Genomic DNA, 24,451 nt, shown 5'->3' with positions numbered 1-24,451 from the left:
ATTTAGCTACGCACAGCTGTCAATCAAAATGGCTTTACAAATTCAAGGTCATCTTAGGTTAATGTTTCCTGAATGGATAAACAGCCAATTTAACTGGATAAATAACATATTAAATTATGACCTTGAGCAAGCTAATTGAGTTAATTATGGTCTGTTAAAACATTTAGTTTCAAGAAAATATTTACCGGTAGGCATGAAGCATTGTAAATATATATATAAAAAAGTTTGTTTTGTTTAACACCACCACTAGAGCACATTGATTATTAATCATCGGCTATTGGATGTTAAACATTTGGTTATTCTGATATATAGCCTTAGAGAAGAAACCCGTTACATTTTTCCATTAGTAGGAAGGGATCTTTTATATGCACCATCCCACATACAACACTGCACATACCACAGTCTTTGATGTACCAGTCGTGGTACACTGGCTGAGGGAGAAATAGAGAAATAGCTCAATGGGCCTATTAACGGGGATTGATCCCAAACCGACCGCACATCAAGTGAACTGTTTACCACTTGACTACATCCCACCCCTCAATGTAAATATAATGCGCTGTATGAAAACAGAAAGCTAATCACCACATGGGCCATGTTTCTCCTTTTAGGGGAGTTTAAACTGTAAAGAATTAAGTCGGCCTATTAATGTGGCTGGTGGGATTGATCCTCTGTATATTGTTGTTTGCAGCCATAGCATGTAATATAAAATAACGCTAGCTGTTAACATACTAAAAAAAATTGTCTCTGAAATTACCATTGATTTTTTAAAAATAATCTGTTAATAGCAAATGTTCTTTATTATACACATGCTGTGACTACAACCAAAATGATATTGTGGGTATGTACTGGAGTCATCATATTATGACCACTGACCTTGGAATGATATCCGTTGTCTTTGAAATGACCACTGATATTTGTTTTTAATAATCTGTTAACAGTGCATTGTTCTTTTATATTCACATACCATGGCTACAAACAAAATGATAGTGTGGGTATGTATTGGAAGTCATCATATTATGACCACTGACCTTGTATGATATCCGCTGTCTTTGAAATGGCCACTGATCTTTAAACAAAAAAAATCTGTTAACAGCAAGTGTTCTTTAATATGCACATGCTATGTCTACAAACTAACTGCTATTGTGGGTATGTACTGAAGTCATCATATAATGACCACTGACCTTGGAATGATATCCGCTGTCACTGTAATGACCACTGATTTTCTCAGCGTACTCAGGGTACCTCTGAGCTAGCATCTCCATGAAGGCTGCCCGCTTTTTCTCCTTTTCCTGGAAAACACCACAAACCAAGAGTCAGTCGGGGAACTGAGCACCAGGTTAGTAGAGGCCAGGAGGGTGTATATCAGGTCGGCAAGCAGATTAGTACCAGGCTAAATAGGTAGCAATAGAGGTTAAGAGTAGGTTAGAGCAAGTTAGATGTCTGAAGGTCAGGTTAGAGGTTAATTAAAATATATAGGTCAGGTCGGGTTAAAAGGTCAGCCCAAGTCTTGAGATTAGATCAGAGGTCAGGATATATATATGTCAAAGGTTATGGTTAGAAAAGTTGTTAGAAGATTAAATAAAACAATCCATTGTTCAGTTATAAAGGTGGATATATGTTAGTATTGCAGGTGCACATGCAAGATTTCGTTTTTGAGGGTGGGACTGCAAGGTTTAAAAACCTTTATCCAGATGTGTTACAGATTTGTAGATTAATCAAAAATGTTAATTTTCATGGATTATAACTAGGGTCTGCGAGTTTAAAAAGTGCGCCCACAGTATTGTAAAACTATACATTGTACTAATGTGTATATAGATGGTAATCTTCCATAGGTATATCAAGCTGACCAAGATATTACCTGTTACCCACTCAAAACCATTAAGTACATTGTATACATCTGCTACAAACACTTGATTCTTCAGCGCACTTCAGATTTTAGAAGACAAGTACACACTCCCAGCACCCTCCCCTTCGATTCACGTGAACACAGATGAAAAAATTCATACCAACACACAACTTTAACTATAATCCAGTATATGGCGCAAACAGAAAGAACATGTGTTCACCTGTTACTTACACACTCTTCTATATGCATGTATTGGCAGCCTGTCATTTGACTGATTGTGTTAATGACCTTGATGTCACAATGGTCATAACATCAACCTGAAGGCCTGAAGGTGATGGGCTTGCGTCCTCGGGCAAGTCTTAGTGGATCACTGGGGAGGCCTGGGGCCACTACATTGACTTCTCTCTCACCGAACATCAACAAGTTATTAACCCTTGCTCTGGACAGACAGCCCATACAACTGCCTTGGTGGTGTCGTAGTTTTAGCCTTTGGATGTAAGGCTGGTAGGTACAGGGTTCACAGCCCGGTACTGGCTCCCACCAAGAGCGAGTGGTGTCATAGTTTAGCCTTTGGACGTAAGGCTGGTAGGTACAGGGTTCGCAGCCCGGTACCGGCTCCCACCCAGAACTAGTGGTCTCGTAGTTTAGCCTTTGGATGTAAGGCTGGTAGGTACAGGGTTTGCAGCCCGGTACCGGCTCCCACCCAGAGCGAGTTTTAACAACCCTCTTCTCTCTCACTACCACTAACAACTAACCCAGTGTCCTGCACAGACAGCCCAAACAGCTGAGGTGTGTGCCCAGGACAGTGTGCTTGAACCTTAATTGGATATAAGCACGAAAATAAATCGACATGAAATGATGTGTGAACAGAACAGCATGCTTATCCTTAAGTGGATATTAGCATGAGAAAAATTACCATGAAATATACATCCCAATATATTATTTAACATAATATTGACCTCCCAAAAGAAATGTGTTGGTTTTTTGGTTTTTTGTTTAAAAAAAATTACAATTGTTAAAAATTAATATAATAATTCTGTGGCTGAACATTTTCAATGACAAAATTAAATATAATATATATTTGTGATCTAGAATTTTAAAAATACCACAGTGAACTATACATATATGCAAGGTCTCACCCACATGACAAGTAGTGGTGCCAATATTTCATGTTACAACATATTTGTATACCAAAACAAATAAATCTGATGAATCAACAAACTTAATCAGCTGGAAACAATACAGAAGAGAAGAAGAAGAAGTTTTTTTTTTTAACGACACCACTAGAGCACATTGATTTATTAATCATCGGCTATTGGATGTCAAATATATGGTCATTTTTTAACACCGTCATAGAGAGGAAACTAACTACATTTTTCCATTAGTAGCAAGGGATCTTTTATATGCACCAACCCACAGACAGGATAGCACATACTACGGCACTGACTAGAACGAGAAATAGCCCAATGGGCCCACTGACGAGGATCGATCTTAGACTGACCACACATCAAGTGAGCGCTTTACCACTGGGATATGTCCTGCCCTAATAGAGAAAAGGTGACGATATTAATTTCTATTCACTCAATTTAATTTTTTTTTTTTAAATGACAGGTGAGATAACCTGAATAAAACATTGTAGAATTAAAAAACAAAAAAACCTATAACAATTATACTGATAACAAGCTAGGTGTATCAGTCGAGTGCTGGCAATGCAAGGGAAACAAGGTCACCATTGATGAAGAGAATGGTGTTAAGCCAAAGTGCATGTAAACTGGCCATGTCGGTGTAACATGCACTTGGCGTTTGGCTATTGTCTAAAGTCTCGTTCAGTAGTGTTGACTCACTTCCTTTCCTCCAGGAGAATTGAAAACATGCTTTCCAGGATAGCAAGAGCCTACAATGGCCCTTATTAATATCAGATGACACAAATAAAAATGTGTTAAAATTGCTGGCAAGCTCTCAAATTCTGACACAATGTTTTTCAGAAAACAAAAAAAAACTTTTTTTATTTTTTTTAACAATACTTCTGTTAAGATCCTGTGTTATGACAGAAAACATAAAAATCTTGGTTTACGTACAATGTAAAATATTTTAGTTCATCCAATCTGTTGAATCAACAGCAACATTAAAATTTTAATCGATGCTATGATTTAACAAATTAAAACCAAACAAAAATGTATCTACTTTGCTATAATTACTATAGGATGTGTATTTAATTCCAAGACTGAAAAACAAATCTAAAATAAAAATGCACCAAAAAATGAATGTTCAACACCAATATATTTCTTAAACTATTGAACGTTAAGTGTGAAAAGTGTCACATTGAGTGTTAAGTGTGAAAAGTGTCACATACTTACTTGGTCTTAAGAGAAACCAAGAAACAAGAAAACCCTGTAATTAAATCAACAGGGGGTATCTGATAAGCATGTTCCTAGGTAGAACAGCACAAAATAACACATTCATATATACCAGTCACATATTCAGGAGGCTAAGTGCTTACAAACATTTTGACTGGTAACATCATCTTCTATCACATTATATTCATCTAATGTTAGATTTAAAAACTAGTCTAGCTAACTAGATTGATAACTCATACTCTTGAAAATGCCTTAGTTGTAGAGCACCAATTAGAACAATGAAAACCTCCCACAGATTCAGAAAGCTTCTGAACATGAGTAAATAAATATAAGTTTAGTCTAAAAATATGTAAAAACCAAAAACGTTTGTTAAGTATGGGTCTTTATAAAATTCTTCATAACTATCAACCTAAGAAAAATAATATTAAAAAAAAAAAAAAAAAAAAAAAAAAAAAAAAAAAAAAATAATAAACCTAAAAAAAAAAAAAAAAAAAAAAAAAAAAAAAAAATTAAATTAAAACATTAAAACATTTTTTAACATATTAAAAACATATACCATTTACCTATTCCATTGCAATTGCATTCCCAATGGTCCACCAACAAATTGAACAGTATATGAACATTTACAAGGAACAACAAATAGCTTGATTAACATTTCTCATAGAAGCACAATATTGTTACTGTTACGAAGACTAAGTTACCTCCAAGTACAGGGGTCGATATCTGTATCCATAGTAACCCTCATATGGAGTCTTTTTCAAAATGCCTCGGACAGGTTTGGGTGGGGGCTGCTGAAATCTATATGGCGCCAGCCTGCCCTCTGGTAGTCGCCTTCTGTAGTCTATGTTGGACAATTTTTGGTGGTATACATAGTCTAGCCTATCCTCTGGTGGTAGACTTCTGTAGGCTACATGGGACCTGTTTGGTCTGAATCCATAGTCTAGCCTATCCTCTGGTGGCAAGCTTCTGTAGGCTATTTGCGATCTGTTTGGTCTGAATCCATAGTCTAGCCTATCCTCTGGTGGCAAGCTTCTGTAAGCTACATGGGACCTTTTGGGACTTAATCCATAGTCACTGTTATCATCTTGTGGTAGACTTCTGTAGGCTACATGGGACTTATTTGGTCTGAATCCATAATCTAGCCAATCCTCTGGTGGTAAGCTTCTATAGGCTACATGGGGCCTTTTGGGACTTAATCCATAGTCACTTCTATCCTCTGGTGGTAGACTTCTGTAGGCTACATGGGACCTGTTTGGTCTGAATCCATAGTCTAGCCTATCCTCTGGTGGCAAGCTTCTGTAGGCTACATGGGATCTGTTTGGCCTGAACCCATAGTCTAGACTATCCTCTGGTGGAAGGCTTCTGTAGGCTACATGGGACCTGTTTGGCCTGAACCCATAGTCTAGACTATCCTCTGGTGGAAGGCTTCTGTAAGGTACATGGGATCTGTTTGGTCTAAAACCATAGTCACGCCTATCCTCTGGCGGTAGACTTCTGTAGGCTACATGGGACCTGTTCGGTCTGAATCCATAGTCTAACCTATCCTCTGGTGGAAGGCTTCTGTAAGCTACATGGGATCGTTTTGGTGCGAATCCACAGTCTAGACTATCATCTGATGGTATCCTTCTGTAGTTTATAAGGGCTCTCTTCTCAGGGATATTATAGTCAATCTGTGGCCTACTATGATCTCTACGCTGTCGGCTTTGATAACCATCATGTTTAGTTTTGTCTGTGTAAGCTCTCTTTTTTTCGTAAGAATTTCTCTGCTTTACAGCATCATTGCCATTACAGTTGGGAGGATTTCTGTCCAATCGCTTGCATTCTTTGTGCTTGAGAAGTGGTTCTCCAAAACATCCAAACAAGGATGCTCTCATGGTGCAAAAAGCTGCCTCGTGCCAGCCAAGGGCAAACAACAAAAGCCTGATAATCCTGCCGGCATGTTCTCATGGGCTAACAACAACTGCAATCAGACGTAGGGTAACAGACGTAACATGCAAACGCAACACAGACTTCAAACATGACACCACAGTGCATTGCAGAAACATTGCTCATCAAAAACCAGTGTCGTTTTTTAAAGATAGAAATAATCTTCAATGATCAGTAATCCATGGGAAAATTCAGTTTTTCTTTTTTCATCTTTAATGTTCACTGATAAACCGTAGCTTAACAGTCGAAACATAACTATGGTTAATGAATGTTGACAAATCTTCAGAATCTACAATCCAGCCATCATGCAATCATTTTTCACCGTGAATGCCACAAAATATTTCCATATTTTTTTTTTACCATAAAATCCAAAAATGTATTTCAACATATTAATATCCTCACGAATGTTTGTCTTGCATCACTAAATTAAGAGCATTTCCTCCTTTCCAAGGCTCCATTCAATTGTCCACTCTATAACAAAGAATAACCCACATCTGCTTGTTCTAGCCAACAACCGAACTATTTTTCCTGTCTTTAGTGAACACATTATTTTTCTACAAACAAGATATATTTATCCTGTATAACAAATATATCATTTTTTAAACATGGTGTACAATTCATATTTTAATCCTGTACTGATATGTAACCCACAAGATGATTGCACTGTCCAACTAACGAAACCTTTCTTCTTTTAATTTACTTTTACATCTACTTCAAATTCTGAACTTCACCAACCAAGCCGCCTCTGACGTAACAGTCACTGAAGGACAACAGAGTTTAAGGTGAGAGGTCGTTGCTGGTATGTAGCATCACCGCATGACATGAAAACATCAGAAAGTGACCAGTAAAGTATAACGGCCAGTGTTGTTTGGTTCATCTCACTTCCTGCTATTAACGTGTCTATTCAGACAGAAAGAGATTAGCATGAATTACTCCCCGACTATATATTATTACTACAAGCAAAGCACAGTTTACATGCTCCTGGGGATTTTCCAACTTTGCATGTAAGTGACAATGTTCTTAATTCATCTGTGAGGTTGGCCAGTATCGCTAGCCACTGAAACAACATCTGCATGCACGCGGGAATGTTAAGCAAGCCCTCAGTTATTGACTGTCCATCCATCAGTTAATGATTAGGTCTCTCGTTTTTATAACAGTGAGTCATCATTCAACACCATGCTGCTGGGGTTTTTTTTTTTGCTTCTTAAATTCCGTTAGAGATCTGCACTGAGAAATCTCAACATGTAATTGAACTTGATACAAAAAATCACCTCTTTACAAAAGGCACTTGAATTGTCTTTCTGCACACAATGCACTTTTATGAACTGTATTTAAAAGCTGTGGGATAATCATGGTAGTAGGTACCTTTGTTCTGTGTAGACAGTTGTCAGTGTACATCTCTTTTGATATCCAATTTTGTATATTCAAGGTATAATTTATACTATAAATCATCCGTAGCTTTTTGTAGATAAATTAAGTGTGCAGTCACACTAGACGAATGTCCTAACAGCACAAAACAGTTAATTCTTCTCCTAACAGCTGGTATAGGAATGGCAGTGATGCAGTGTAGGAATGCTAGAGATTTGTTTTTCACAACTGGTGTCAAACAGTCATACAAACTGTCATATTCGTCTCCTCAACACTATTGATTCATATCTAACTGGATAGGTTTGTGATATTAATTTCTCAGCACACCAAGCTACATCATTTTGAACTGCAGGTTATTTAAATGTAGGAGAATTTACATAAAGTTCCATAAAAGACCGAACAAACTTCAAATCCAGAAAGAGTGACTAATACAAAGAATGTCCATCTTGACACACTAATAAGAACTGTTATTGAAATCCATCTCCCACAGTGCACTTAGATCCAACATGTGTAAACACCGAACTGATCGACACTGCACACACAGCACATGATGGCAGGGAAATCACACTGACAGCAAGATGATGACATTGTCCTAGCGTTCCAAAACCGCTGACGAATACTTCAACCATGGACATCCTGTTTGTGTCAATGCTTTGCAAAAAAACCATCTTAGACAGTCATGAGTTAAGTTTTTTTGGTCTTGTGATTGGACTATAATTTGACATGAGAAGATTAGCCGTTAAAGATGCTGTTTTAAGCCAGAGATGAAAGCAAATGCATCTTGGGAATGGAGTATGAATCAGTGACAGCATTGGAAGTTCTTTGTCAACACACACACACTGTCCACGCTATACACTTCAGCTTATCTTCCCTTTTGCATCCTGCAACAAATCTTCATATTATGTTGACAAATATGAAGGAATAATTAACTTGGGTGATCTAAGATCGCAGGATTAGCTAAATATGGCCAGTGAGAAACGGAAATATTTATTGATTACCTCGGCACCGACTGACAAACCTAGCGGAGAATTTTAATGACACAATTTTACCACTGGCTGCACTGCCCAGTGACTGGTCACTTACACTGCTGGCATCGGGAGCACTGCCAGGACTCAGATGGCAAATTCGTTTAGCCTACCTCATCTGCATATTTTAATTAATAGACAACATTCTTCCACAACACATATTTTTCGGGTTTGCAGTGGAACTGGCATTTATTGATTGCCAAACTGGTAATGGACTGGTCACATTTAATTTGAAAGATCTTCACATCAAACTGATTGCAATTAATTTCTAATTTATAACATTATTTACTCTTAACACATCGTAAATCAAGGAAGTTCTTTTGTTGCATGTGTGTTCATTCTATTAACATGCTTATTCATATTGCCAAAATCTTGCAGAAATGAGTCATTGTTTCTCAATGTTTCATTGCACCAGATAACAAGATTACACAATTCACAACAACTGATGTTGGCCACCTTGTATTGAATATTTTGTTGTTTTTGTAATAACGTGTTACTTGTAATACAATTTTACCATCGTAATGTGTTAATTATATCTTGCCTGCCAGAAGACTTCTACTAGTTTATCTTGAATTACTAACTTCAGTGTAGTTCAGTAAAACAGTTTGTTAAGTCATTACTGAAGAAGGGTCAGCATTTCTCACAATTAACCCTATAGTCTGTTTAACTCAAAGACTTACACTGCAACAACAACAAGGGTTGGATTCCATTTCACAACTCATGCATGCACGACTCCGGTTCTATACAGCATCCCGAAAATAGTTTTTATACAATCACATCCTCTTGGCAGGCACAAGTGTACATGTTTGATCCCATGTTGAACACAATGATCCTATTGTTTAATAAAACGTTCACTTGATGCGATTCTGTGAATCAACTACACGTCTTGGGTTTGTTTGGCTAACACAACACTGCTGTTGACACCGCTAACCAACTGTCATTCTCAGGTTATTGTATCCACCTGTTGACAATAGATGCTTTCCCTGTAGAGCTACAAACATATGGCTTTGTATATGGGTGAACACAAGGAGGAGTCTCGTACTAACAGCGGCAATTTTAAACTCACAAACACTCTCCAAGTTACAGTTTATGTTTTCTTTAATGACACCACGAGAGCACATTGATTTATTACTCATTGGCTATTAGAAGAATTTTTTTTATTTAATGACGCACTCAACACATTTTATGTACGGTTATATGGCATCGGACATATGTTTAAGGACTACACAGATATGTAGAGAGGAAACCCGCTCACCACTTTATGGGCTACTCTCTTTTCTATTAGCAGCAAGGGATCTTTTATATGCACCATCCCACAGAATGGATAATGCATACCACGGCCTTTGATATACTAGTTGTGGTGCACTGGCTGGAGCGAGAAATAGCCTAATGGGCCCACCGACGGGGATCGATCCCAGACCGACCGCACATTGAGCGGGTGCTTTACCACTGGTTTACGTCCCGCCCCCATTGGCTATTAGATGTCAAACATTTAGTAATTTTTGACATATAGTCTTAGAGAGGAAACCCGCTACATTTTTCCATTAGTAGCAAGGGATCTTTTATATGCACCATACCACTGACATGATAGCACATACCACAGCCATGAATTAATGGACTAGAAAAGCAGTTTTGTATATTTCGTCTTTAGACTGCTTAAATCATACCAAGACGCCACTGAATTATCCACCTTGCATGTAACATTTGTTTGGTTTAGCCAACAACTGAACTATTGTTTTGGTCTTTATACTGATATATAAGGTATTTCCTAGAAAATTATTAAAATGTGGTTAAGTTAAAGAAAATGTATTAGCCAAAGACTAAATGTTGTAGCCATTATGTATGAACATTAGCAATTGGCTAATTTGGCAACATACACAAGGTGGGCCCTGATTTATCCTGCCACTATTTTAAAAACTCCACACAATGTGCAATATTGCATCCAATTATTCTGCAAAGAAATGCTTGTCACAATGCATTTTTATTTGTGAACTCTGACATGGCCTTATGTTGACCGGCAGCAATCAGCCATCTTGTACAAACTTGAGACACAGACCGGTGCTCCAACAGCTGTGTTGCAGCTAACACAATTCAACAAATATAGCTGTAACGAGATTCCAAACCGTTCAACAATAGGACAAAATGAGCTCTCCTTATGCTAAGTGACAGAATAACTGACTTTTAAAAGTGCCAATGTCAGATCTGACCATTCCACAAACTGAATACATAAACTGCATTGTGAAATAAAGAAAATGAAAAGTTAAAGATTAAAAAAAAATCCACCAATTAATTTGGCCAGGGCTTCTAAATTATGGTAGCCCCACTCCCTTGGCTAGTGATATTCAGTGTTGGGCTAGTAAATAACTACTATTGCCATGCCCGATGGCTAGTGAAATTTTGTTGTTGTCAAATGTTGCAGTTAAGTCTATTTTGTAAATATGAATATATATCCTGCCCCAACCCACAAATGTTAGTTTTTAAGCTGTATCTCCTTCTTTAGGTGACATATCTGATTATTACTGATATTTAGTAAAATTGTTTTAACTTAAAGTAAAGTAGGGCTAGTGACTTTTTAATCGTGGTTAGTGAATGTTTTTAATTACTGACCCAATGGCTAGTGAATTTTATAAATATTCTAGAAGCCCTGAGTTGGCAATAAAATGTTCAATCATTCCATAATTCAAGTATATAAGCCAATAAAACTAAAAACATAAACAGGTAGAACTGAGACCATTTTTTGATAGAGTATGGAAAGAAATGGAATAAAAGAAAATCGTCTTTAATACTTTAAAACCCTCTTATTTGTTCTGTAAATCCACAATCATCTATAACCCAATGATGTCTAGATAATAAGTCAAATTAAAATAATACACCTGTTCCCCAAACACAAAAGATTTTAAAAGTAAATTTGAATGAATAAACACCTGCATGCTGTTGCCATGGTAGCTTTATTTTTTATACACAAGCAGAATACAATTCAATGAGAGAAAAAGAATATGAATTTGAAAGAAAACACCAATTTTTTATTAAAATATTTTTTTGGTTTAGCTATACATATTTATGAACAGAATACCTATAATAACTAATAAATATAAATATATAGGGAATAACTGGTTACTGTCTTAAGATATCAGCTTTATCCTGCAGAGCCTCGCTGCATTCGCCATTCGACCTGAGCAGGATAAAGCCGATATCTTAAGACAGTAACCAGTTATTTCTTTTATCCTGCAATCCTACAGGAATATTCGAAAAATCATTATTTATTCCAGTTTTGTGCACGCAAATCGAGTATTGTCAACCTAGCAAGGCTTTTGCCATATGACGTCATACAAGATACATGATGTCATTATTTGTACTAGCTACATTCTGTCACATTAAAAAAGCATTTCTAAACTCTAATTCATAAATAAATATACAACTTTTGTATTTTATCACAAAACTAATTTATTAAATTTACTGTACTACAAGTTTTGTGTCTATTGAAAATTACTCACAAACTCGACTCGAACTTATGTCACGTGATCTATATTTTTGTATTATAGATATTTATCTAGCATCATATCTTGCCAAACAGTGACAAATAGGTTATTACCAGAGTGTTTTTCGGTAAAGACTATGTCTATTGAAAAATCTGACGATACCGAAATGAACGAGGGTAATAATCTCTTTATCATATAAGCTCAAGCTTAAATACTCACGCAACTTTAATTCCAGTCCGCCATTACTAGATATAAATGATAATTCAAATGGAAATGACGTCTTGGCGCCTTATATCAAAATAAAGTTATGCCTAACGAATTGGATTTCAGTCACGTGACCGTATATTTGTGGTCAGTGACCAAAAATAAACCTAGATATTTATCTAGTCATCATATCTTGCCAATGTATACAGTGATTGCTGGATAAAAATAAATATTAGAACCTGAGTTAAAAAACAACTAATTAGTTCAGTATTGAAAGCTTTTGACATTTGTGTTCAGAATCAGCAGAGCCTTGAGGACACTTTATAACACAGCTATGCATGGTCATTATTTTTTATAACACCTCCTTGACATTTAGGAATGAAGGAATTGTTTTTAAATGATTAACTATGTGAAAATGTTACTTTCTAAATAGTACTTTGCACATGATTTATATTAAAGCTTAGCATTTGGTAAATAACTGTAGTTAGAATATTTTACTTCATTTATTTTAGTTTAAAAAATCAAAAACAATCTGTGAAATATCATTTTCAGTTTGAAAGTGTATAATTCATAATTCATTGAATAAGAGTCATAGGTCTGTAAAAAAACAACCAATAATAATAATGATAAAAAAAAATTAATAATAAAAAAACAAACAAAAAACCCCACTATTTTTTAATTGAAAAAAAAGAGGCATATATTCTAAAACTTTTATGTATCATTTTCGTGTGAACACTTCATGGTACATAAATTATGATACTAAAGCAATCTTTATAGACTGGTTTTATTATGTTCTATCATCAGATGAATGATTGAAAGATTAATATTAGACTTGATGGATTGTTTGTGGAAATGGTTCACACAAAACATACTCCATCCATTCTCGTGTCAGTAATTCTATATGACCTGACCATCAAGATGAATGTACAATTCATTTACAGGAGGCTGGATTTAGCTTAGTCGGTTGAATGCTCGCTTTGAGGTGCGTGCCTCGCAGGATTGAACCACCTCTATGGATCCATTCAACTGAATGAGTTTGTTCTCGTTCCAACCAGTGCACAACAACTGGTCAAAGGTTGTTGTATGTGTTTTCCTTGCTGCATTAGGAAAAATGTAGCGGGTTTCCTCTGATGACTAGGAGCCAGAATTACCAAATGTTCGACATCCAGTAACCGATGGTTAATAAATCAATTTATTACCCATATGGGCTCAAATATACGGGGTAATATTTGTTCGATCTCTGCACAGTGTGCAGATTGCTTCTACAGCCACTGATTGGCTGGCTTAAAAACCACGATGTTTGGTTGGTTGCTTGTCATGGCCGGAACTTCACTTTCATTCATATAATGTTTCCATTCATGAGTCAGATTACACATACGTTATACGATATACAAAGATTTACAAAAACAAATGGACTCACTTGTTTCGTAAACATGAAATGGTATATTTTCATAAGCAGCGGCTTTAGTAATATATAAAAATAATTATTTTCAAATGCAAATACAGTTGTATTATTTTGTACTGTAAACATTTGGCTGTAAAAAGAACGCCGTTATGCTATGACGTCACTTACATTACGTCATGTAATGTGCGAAAGATTATATGACGTAATGGCCGATGGCTTTGTTGTAGACTGCAGAGGAATTTTTACATTAAAAATCAGTTAAAATTTACAATGGGTAATAAAGAGAATAACCAACTCGCTACGAGGAGTTACGAATTATCTGTCCCTCGTGAATGAATGTTGTAAAACCCTCGCCAAAGGCTCAGGTTTACAACATTCATTCACTCGTGACAGATAATTCATAATTCCTCGTAGCTCGTTAGTTATTCTCTAAGTGCTCTAGTGGTGTCATTAAAGAAAACAAATGTTTTAAAGTAAAACTTATTTACAAAAATATCTATGATGTATTTCCGAATTACACACAATGCATTATAAACAGAAATGTTTAATTATACCTTAAGTAGCATATTGTTCATCATGGTTATTTGGTGTTGAACATAAGGTCATTTTAACACTTGATATATTTATAAAAAAAATAAAAAAATTAAAACCCTCTCACTATATAACTACAAAGGCTATTTCTGAATTATAACAATGTAAATTTTATAGTTTTTGACTGAGCAGCAAATACAGGCCTTGGAAAATTGTAATACAGCTCATTTTATCTGCTCGATGCTTGCACATACAGTGAAACCTCTCAATACCGGACCCTCTGTAAACTGGAATTCCCTCAAAACCAGAAATATTTTGTGGGCCCCTTTTAAATATCTGTACAGAAGAGAACCTCTCTAAAGAGGATTCCCCTTGGAACCGGACGTTTTACTTGGTCACGAGAGTGTCCGGTTTAGAGGAGTTTCACTGTGTATATCTACCATGACAAAAAGAAAGAAAGAAATGTTTTATTTAACGACGCACTCAACACATTTTATTTACGGTTATATGGCGTCAGACATATGGTTACAGACCACACAGATTTTAAGAGGAAACCCGCTGTCGCCACTACATGGGCTACTCTTTCCGATTAGCAGCAAGGGATCTTTTATTTGCACTTCCTACAGGCAGGATAGCACAAACCATGGCCTTTGTTGAACCAGTTATGGATCACTGGTTGGTGCAAGTGGTTTACACCTACCCATTGAGCGTTGCGGAGCACTCACTCAGGTTTGAAGTCGGTATCTGGATTAAAAATCCCATGCCTCGACTGGGATCCGAACCCAATACCTACCAGCCTGTAGACCAATGGCTACCATGACAAAACCAAGCTTTCATTCACTTATTATATTTAGGACAACATTTATATGCTCCTCGTGGGTTCAAAATGGGTTACCTGTAATTTTGTTGGCATAACCCATAAACGATTTATGAAAATGTTCCATAATTCTCAGAGGCCACAATACACTGATGGAAATATAATACAACACTAACAGGAGAGAATGACTGCAACCAAAACCCTCATCCAATGTATCAGGAAGGAAGGAAATGGTTTATTTAACGACGTACTCAACACTTTTATTTACAGTTATATGGTGTCGGACATATGGTTAAGGACCACACACACATATATATATATATATATAGAGGAAACCTGCTGTCGCCACTTAATGGGCTATTCTTTTCAATTAGCAGCAAGGGATCTTTTATATGCACATTCCAACAGACAGAATAGTACATACGATGGCCTTTGTTACACCAGTCGTGGTGCACTGGTTGGAACAAGAAATAGCCCAATGGGACCACCGACAGGGATCGATCCTAAACCGACCATGGATCAAGCGAGCGCTTCCACTGGGCTATGTCCCGCCCCCAAAATTTATAGATAGCCCATTTTTAACCTGTGAGGAGCATAAAAATTTTGTTACACCAGTTGTGGAGCACTGGGCTATGTCCCTCCCCCAAAATTTACAGATAGATATTTTTAACCTGTGAGGAGCATAAAAATGTTGTTACACCAGTTGTGGAGCACTGGCTGAACAAGAAATAGCCCCCCCCCAAAAAAAAAAAAAAAATAATAATATTGCCCGAAACGAAAAAAAAAAAAAAAAAAAAATAAAAAAAAAATAAAAAAAAAATAGCCCAGTGGGTTCACCAACAATCTTAAGAGCCATTTACATGTAAGGAGAACCTTCTGCTACTGAGCATATCAAAAAATAAATGGAAACAAAGAAAGAAAAAAAGAGAGGACAATATTGCAATAACTTCTACGGTTGTTAGTTTCCAATACAAAAACAGAGCCCAAATTCCTCCAAAAATCATTAACCTATAGTTTTTGCCCATAAACATAAATCTACGACTAAACCACAATTCTTGTTACTATTAATAGTACAACAAATATAGTTTCATTTTCTTTTGCTCTATCTTCCGTAATGATGTAATTTTCTGCGTGAAATAGATACCAAATAAAATAGATACCAAATAAAATAGATACCAAATAGGTATGACCAGTATAATTGCTAGTCGCAGACATAAATTTACAATCTTTTGTGAAACTGGCTCCAGACATCTCCCCTACCAAAACCCATTCCATTCTAACAGGCTGTAACTGTGCTGTCCCAGAACTGGCAACACGGGATGGACCAGAGACAATTGTTTTGTATATCCTCCGCCCTCAAATAATATTTTCATTTCAACAAAGAAATACAGAGTACAGAGAAAACAAAAATGGCAACAGATCCACAAAGCATAAAATATTATTTAACGTGCCTCCCATGTGATTAATTATTGATCAGTCTTACATATAAACAGCAGTATGTTCGTTATATGTCATCAAAATGTGATGACTGATATTTTCTATGCCAGAAGGATTTGCTTAATGTAGAGTATCTGTAGTAAAATAATGACTGTTACTCCAATATGCACCAGAACTTCAGACCCACAAGGGCAGTAGATGCCAAAAGTACTATCCTCATCTGACAATGATGTATGCCATATACAAAACTAATCCAATAAATACTAGACCAACTGATAAGATAGGGTAATAACAATGCCTACATTTCCCTTTTGAGCAGTTAACACAATTAGGAAGGATCACACAAACATTGGTTTGTTTGCTAAATCTGCCATGACCATTGACAAGTCATACCCCGAGATGTAACAGCTTCAGAAAAAAAGGGAACTACTGATGACATGCCGTGCCTGTTACAGACCCCTGGGGATAAGAACAGGTTACACATCACTACTTTCTTTATAGGACCCATAGTCCCGGAGGAACGCCCACCCAGATGTCTGCTGTCCCATTGTACATCTGTCAATTCAAACCACAAAGGACACTGAAATGTTATAACAATAAGTGTAAAAGCTCAGTAATCACATTGTAGAACAAGCTATAATTATTATCTTTTTATTTTATATATACTGTTCAAAATAAGTAGGGGAACCTGAAATATTAATGTTAATATCAACTATTAGACCGAACATACGTTTTAACCAAAGACATCCTAGTAAACACACCGAAACACATTCCATAGTTTGAATGTGCATCACGCAGTTGCCCTGTACAAATACGTGGGGTGTCATTCTTGATTTTGACAATATCCAGGAAGGTCCATTAATTACTGTGGAACATTATGTCTGTAAATCTTTTTCATTCTGTTGACCATACAGTTGTTATTGTTTTGTTTTTAGTCATTTTTATTGTTTGAATTTGCAATTTACTGATAAAAAAACCCATCAACTTTCAAATTTCACTACTAACCCCAATCGTCCTTCAAGATCTTTGGTGGTCATAAAACCTACTGTAATACTGAACTCCCGGTTGTAATGTTTGCTCAATTAATTCACTATTATCATATAATCATTCCCCACAGCTAATATACATTACAATTTTGGCAATTGTAAATTATTATTAAGAGTTCCCCTACTTTTTTTGAAGAGTATATTATTTCTTATAAAATATTCCTATTATAAAATGTTGGGAGAGACCTTAACGCTAATGTCTGTCAGCCAATTCACAGACTGCTTATTTCTGAATGGCAATAAATACTGTTTAAACCACATACTAGAACAATCTGTCTACCTTTCTAACCTGCTACGGTAAAGAACAAAAAAGGTTTGGCTAAGTCCAGTTTGATGCAGGTCTTTTTAATTTATTATGCTTAGGATACAATAAAACATTTAGCTATATAATTTAAATGGTGTCATCTCCTTTATAGTATTAGATATGGTGTCATCAACAAAATATGGTGTCATCAACAAAATATAGTGATATTAACTGCACAAATTAACCAGGCATGCACATGAATCCCCCATCCTTAGACCCACCCGTTTTACACACAACAGTGACCATCTTTTACAATCACAACATTCACAAAGGTCCTTTAGTATTGTAAAAGAATTATGCATCCCACCTCAACTCATGCACCCAAAAAACTTTTAAAAAAATAAATAAAAATGCATCCAAGTCTTTTAACTGACATTATCTAGAAGGCAATGTGTGATAACAAACTCAGCTTATGAATTAACACCCCCACCCCCAAAAAACCTTGCATCCATGCCTGTTAAGTGACATTATCTAGAAGGCAATGTGTGATAACAAAACTCAGCTTATGAATTAACACCCCCACCCCCAAAAAACCCTGCATCCAAGCCTGTTAAGTGACATTATCTAGAAGGCAATGTGTGATAACAAAACTCAGCTTATGAATTAACACCCCCACCCCCCAAAAAAAACACCTGCATCCAAGCCTGTTAACTGACATTATCTAGAAGGCAATGTGTGATAACAAAACTCTTAGTTATGACTTAAATGATACTTAGGTAATAAATGATAAAAATTCTACAGTGAAATATTTAATAACCAACATGGATGAATAAAATGACATTATCTAGAAGGCAACAACGTAAAATACCCAGTAACATTATCTATAGACAGAGGTTCCCTGCACTTTTGTCAGGTGAATAAAATCTTGATGCTGTAACCAGCAATAATCACCATCAACTGGCTAAAACTATTCTAACCCCGGCAGTAAGTTTTATTAACAAGATGTATGGATAAAATGACAGGCAGTCAGTTGGTGTCCATGTCATTAAGATCCACTGACAATCGATAAACTTAAGCACTTCGTTTGCAGATGTAAAACCCAAATGACTATTATTTTTACAATCCTATTAAATCTATTTAAGGCAGAGCCAATCAAAGTAGACAAACAATCATCTTAACAAAGTTTGCCATTACTGAGGACATTCTGGGGGATCTTCCAAATACAGGCCGAAATAATTTAACCTCCTGACCCAACCAAATGCTCCATGCTTTGTTCTGTACTTGTTGACAAATGGGCAACTGTGAGCAAATTCAGGCAAGTCATTAGCGGCCAATTCTTTGAGTTATCCCCCAAGTATCCAAAATGAAATAAAAATTGTTCAGCAAATCCATTCTTAGATGGGGAGTCCGGCCGAAGCATTAAAAGGATTACCGATCTTGAGACATACCATGATGGCCCTTTGTCTTCCTGGTCAAGTTTTGGACACTGACCAAGCGATACAAGCACTGAAGACCATTACTCATTTCTTGTTTTCAATCAAGTGTGGACCTTTGTGGCCCCGGCTCCTTGGGAGTCACTGGCCTAGCTGTCACACAGGAGATGAATTTGTCAAATTGTGAAGTTGAAACAGAAATTATGGATTAATGAAGTATAGATTAAAAATCTGGAATGATCCAAGGTATCATCAAAGATATTTTCCTGTCCTTTTCAATAATTTAACTTTCTCAGTTCATGTCTTAACAGCTATTAAACACTATTAAAATAATTAAATTTTTATAAACCAACAAATTTAAGTGGGAAAAAATGAAATTTCTAATACAAAAATCATATGAATATGAATACAAGCATCATTTTAAACACCAAAATTTAATGCAAATTATATATATTTTTTTTTTTAAATTAAATACAAATATACTATGTCAGGATATTAAAACATCTACAGTTTCATTATATACAAATTTACTATGCCAGGATACTAAAATAGCCATCTTGTCAATATATATATACAAATATATACTATGTCAGGATATAAAAACTACTATCTTTTCATTATATATACAAATATACAAGGTCAGAATTTTAAAACTGCTACTTTTTCATTATATACACAAATTTATTATCTTAATTTTCATTATCACAATATACCATGTCAGGAGATTAAAGCTGCTGTCTGTACTAGCCGGAATAGCAATCTGTACTCACCTAAAAGGATCTACATATACACTAGAAAAACATGAAAAGCGACAGCTATCCACTGTATCTACCGGTAGCTAAGTGTCTTACACCACGCACCATTTCCCTGTTACAAGTAAATCCCGATTACCGGGAGTACTGACTACAAGATGTCCAGTGTGATCTCGCTGCCGCCACTGACAGGTTGGACAAACACACGGTGAGATGAATGGGGATGATAACCCTTGCCCTGCAGCCAGTCCACACATTCCGCTAGCTAGAACCACCGACAATAGACACTTATCTACAGATACTCAGTTATGTTACCTCACTGCCTTTGATGTGAAAAACCTTTTTTATCAGGGAAATAAAGTTCAAGTTTTATAAATTATACATTGTTTCTAAGAATTGTATAAATATTTTAAACAAAAAATTAAAACAGGAAAAAATACCCACCTACATGTAAAGTTTGTTTTATTTAACGACGCCGCTAGAGCACATTGATTTTTTATCTTATCATCGGCTATTGGACGTCAAACATATGGTCATTCTGACACTGTTTTTAGAGGAAACCCGCTGTCGCCACATAGGCTACTCTTTTTACGACAGGCAGCAAGGGATATTTTATTTGCGCTTCCCACAGGCAGGATAGCACAAACCATGGCCTTTGTTGAACCAGTTGTGGATCACTGGTCGGTGCAAGTGGTTTACACCTACCCATTGAGCCTTGCGGAGCACTCACTCAGGGTTTGGAGTCGGTATCTGGATTAAAAATCCCATGCCTCGACTGGGATCCGAACCCAGTACCTACCAGCCTGTAGACCGATGGCCTGCCACGACGCCACCGAGGCCGGTCCCCACCTACATGTATGCCATCCTTCATTGAATAGAATAATTATATACACAAAATTAAATATTTTCTTGACTATAGGAGAATAGTAGCTAAATTTTTTGTTTAACAACACCACTAGAGCACATTGATTAATCATCGCCTATTGGATGTCAAACATCTGGTAATGACTCATAGTCATCAGAGGAAACCCGCTACATTTTTCCTAATGCAACAAGGGATCTTTTATATGCACTTTCCAACAGACAGGAAAGCACACACCATGAGCTTTGTCCAGTAATAGCCTGTGATAAGATGGATTTAGGATGGTGACCGTTTCTGTTATTTCTTTTGGGTGGTTTTGGGTGGGTTTTTTGTGGGGGTTTTGGAGGGGGTTCTTGTATTTAGGTTCAGCTGAGCCCTCAAAGGGAGTGACATCTATAGAGGGTTCGGGGAGGCGATGCTTCCACGGACATTTTGAAATAAAGAAGGAAGGAAATGTTTTATTTAACGACGCACTCAACACATTTTATTTACAGTTATATAGCATCAGACATATGGTTAAGGACACACAGATATTGAGAGAGGAAACCCGCTGTTGCCACTTCATGGGCTATTCTTTTTGATTAGCAGCAAGGGATCTTTTTATATGCACCATCGCACAGACAGGGTAATATATACCACAGCCTTTGTAATACCAGTTGTGGATCACTGGCTGGAACAAGAAATAGCCCAATGGGTCCACCGATGGGGATCGATCCTAAACAGACCACGCATCAAGTGAGCGCTTTACCACTGGGCTACGTTCCACCCCCAAAGAAAGAAAAAAATGTTTTATTTAATGACGCACTCAACACATTTTATTTACGGTTATATGGCGTCAGACATATGGTTAAGGACCACACAGATTTTGAGAGGAAACCCGCTGTCGCCACTACATGGGCTACTCTTCTGATTAGCAGCAAGGGATCTTTTATTTGCGCTCCCCACAGGCAGGATAGCACAAACCATGGCCTTTGTTGGACCAGTTATGGATCACTGGTCGGTGCAAGTGGTTTACACCTACCCACTGAGCCTTGCGGAGCACTCACTCAGGGTTTGGAGTCGGTATCTGAATTAAAAATCCCATGCTTCGACTGGGATCTGAACCCAGTACCTACCAGCCTGTAGACCGATGGCCTGCCACGACACCACCGAGGCCGGTTCCACCCCCAAAGATGCTCAGAGATGCATTTTCTGGGCAATTTACTATTATATTGTGTAATTAGAAGAAAAAAAAAAGTCATTAAAATGGATACTTCAACAGGACCCCTGAAACCACCACCCTGGATCTACCAATGTATATTTATTTTTTAAAACCTGGTTCAAATGTGACAATATTCAGATTCCAACATGTTTTGACAGGCTAGCTCAAATCAACTTGGTCAACTGGTATAGCTTGTGAACTGTTTATTTTATATTGTGAAATATGTCGTACACATCTATACGCAACATTCCACAGGAATGCACTGAATGCATTCTCCAGTTATATCCCGACAATGTGAAAGTGTATGCATCTATTGTGTCAGTAATATTCCATTTGAACAGATGGCTGTACCAGTTTAACAGGGTGGTGATCTATACTAGTATACATGTATACAAGATATGGGGCTACAGTGTGAAATATCAAGTTATTTTGATGACTTTTTGGTACAATAGGTTTATAAGAATTGTGACAACCCCCCCCCCCCATATTTTAGGACAAAAATTTACTTTTTTTGTCCTGCTCTATATATATATATATATAAAGACACAAAAAATGTGGCTTGTGGCCCCACCCCACTAGACTGTAGCCCCACCCCACTAGAGAATGTAGCCCCACCCCACTACAGACTGTAGCCCCACCCCACTACCCACTAGAGAATGTAGCCCCACCCCACAGACTAGAGACTACAGTAGCCCCACCCCACTAGAGAATGTAGCCCCACCCCACTACAGACTGTAGCCCCACCCCACTAGAGAATGTAGCCCCACCCCACTACAGACTGTAGCCCCACCCCACTACAGACTGTAGCCCCACCCCACTACAGACTGTAGCCCCACCCCACTACAGACTGTAGCCCCACCCCACTAGAGAATGTGGCCCCACCCCACTACAGACTGTAGCCCCACCCCACTAGAGAATGTGGCCCCACCCCACTACAGACTGTAGCCCCACCCCACTACAGACTGTAGCCCCACCCCACTAGAGAATGTAGCCCCTACGTCAGAGATTGTGTCCCACACTCCAGATATCATATTTTTTGTCGACTTTTTTATAACACTGATTATTATGTCATTAATGCTCTAAGACTAGTATGTGAAAGAACATGGCATGTGCTGTCCTGTCTGAGTGCATACATATTAACAGATCTACTGCTGCTAGCCAGGTGAGAGGTCTATAGCTTTCTTCTCTAACATTCAAGGCCATGATTATTTGTATTTGACACCTAATTAATAAAATAAACTTCAGCTGTCTGGGCTGTCTGTTCAGGACAAGAGGTCAATGGTTAGTGGAATGATAATCCGGAACATACCAGCCTAAAGGGTGTATACCACCAAATCAAATACCATAGATGACAATAGTAACAGATGTGGCCAAAACTCTAACCTGCAGCGTATCAATCGACATGGATATAAATACTACCACCCCTCATTCTTAAAGTGAATCAGAAAAAACTGGGGGTTAAGCTGCTCATTTCAGAGATAATGGATAACGTCTATGACTACCCTAGTTTTGCACAAAATTTTAGTACTTCTTTTTTAACAGGTACCCCAAATATGTTTCAAGCACAAGGGTACTTGACACAGTGGTCTAGATGAAATAAAATTACATACATTTTTCTTTTTACAACAAACTGTATCACCAATGGCAGGAATTGTGGTATTAACTGCTCTATCAAAAGTTGGGTGCAGATTAAACTTTGACCCAGGCAGATGTTATTTGGTTTAGTACTACCTAAAGGACGATGCTTGACCACAATGGCACAGAGGTCAGTTAAACATTAAATTATGCTGGGATATATGTAACCCGTCTTCATCCATAATGGCTCTGGGCAGGGAACACATTAAAAATACCAAGTCAACCAAGACACTACATGTATACATATATATACATTGAAGTAGTTAGTGATATACAATAATGATAAATGCTTCCAATTTGTCATATGTTTTGATATTTTCATGTAATATGTTTTTGTAATGATTGTGTCTACTGTTTGTACACTATTGCAAAGATGGAATGCATCCGTTTGAAATAAAATTAATCTCATCTAATCTCATCTTAGATTCAGAGTTACCCACCTTCAAAAACAAAGTAAAGTTTGTTTTATTTAACGACGCCACTAGAGCACATTGATTTTTAATCTTATCATCGGCTATTGGACGTCAAACATATGGTCATTCTGACACTGTTTTTTTTAGAGGAAACCCGCTGTCGCCACATAGGCTACTCTTCTTTACGACAGGCAGCAAGGGATCTTTTATTTGCGCTTCCCACAGGCAGGATAGCACAAACCATGGCCTTTGTTGAACCAGTTATGGATCACTGGTCGGTGCAAGTGGTTTACACCTACCCATTGAGCCTTGCGGAGCACTCACTCAGGGTTTGGAGTCGGTATCTGGATTAAAAATCCCATGCCTCGACTGGGAAATACGAACCCAGTACCTACCAGCCTGTAGACCGATGGCCTGCCACAACGCCACCGAGGCCGGTCACCTTCAAAAACAAAGCACTAAAAAGGACA

General features: G+C 37.2%; 1 protein-coding gene across 1 annotated transcript in view; it reads right to left on the bottom strand.

Moving 5' to 3' along the window:
- LOC121380885 overlaps positions 1-24,451 on the bottom strand; it is a 161,864-nt gene that overhangs the window by 61,240 nt on the left and 76,173 nt on the right. The window contains 1 exon segment of the mRNA XM_041509892.1: positions 1,182-1,289. Coding sequence (XP_041365826.1) covers positions 1,182-1,289 — 108 coding nt within the window.

Source organism: Gigantopelta aegis, chromosome 9 (assembly GCF_016097555.1).
Source record: "Gigantopelta aegis isolate Gae_Host chromosome 9, Gae_host_genome, whole genome shotgun sequence".
Lineage (NCBI taxonomy): Eukaryota > Metazoa > Mollusca > Gastropoda > Neomphalida > Peltospiridae > Gigantopelta > Gigantopelta aegis.
Note: the sequence above shows the minus strand (reverse complement) of the source record. Positions and strands in the feature narration are given on the sequence as shown.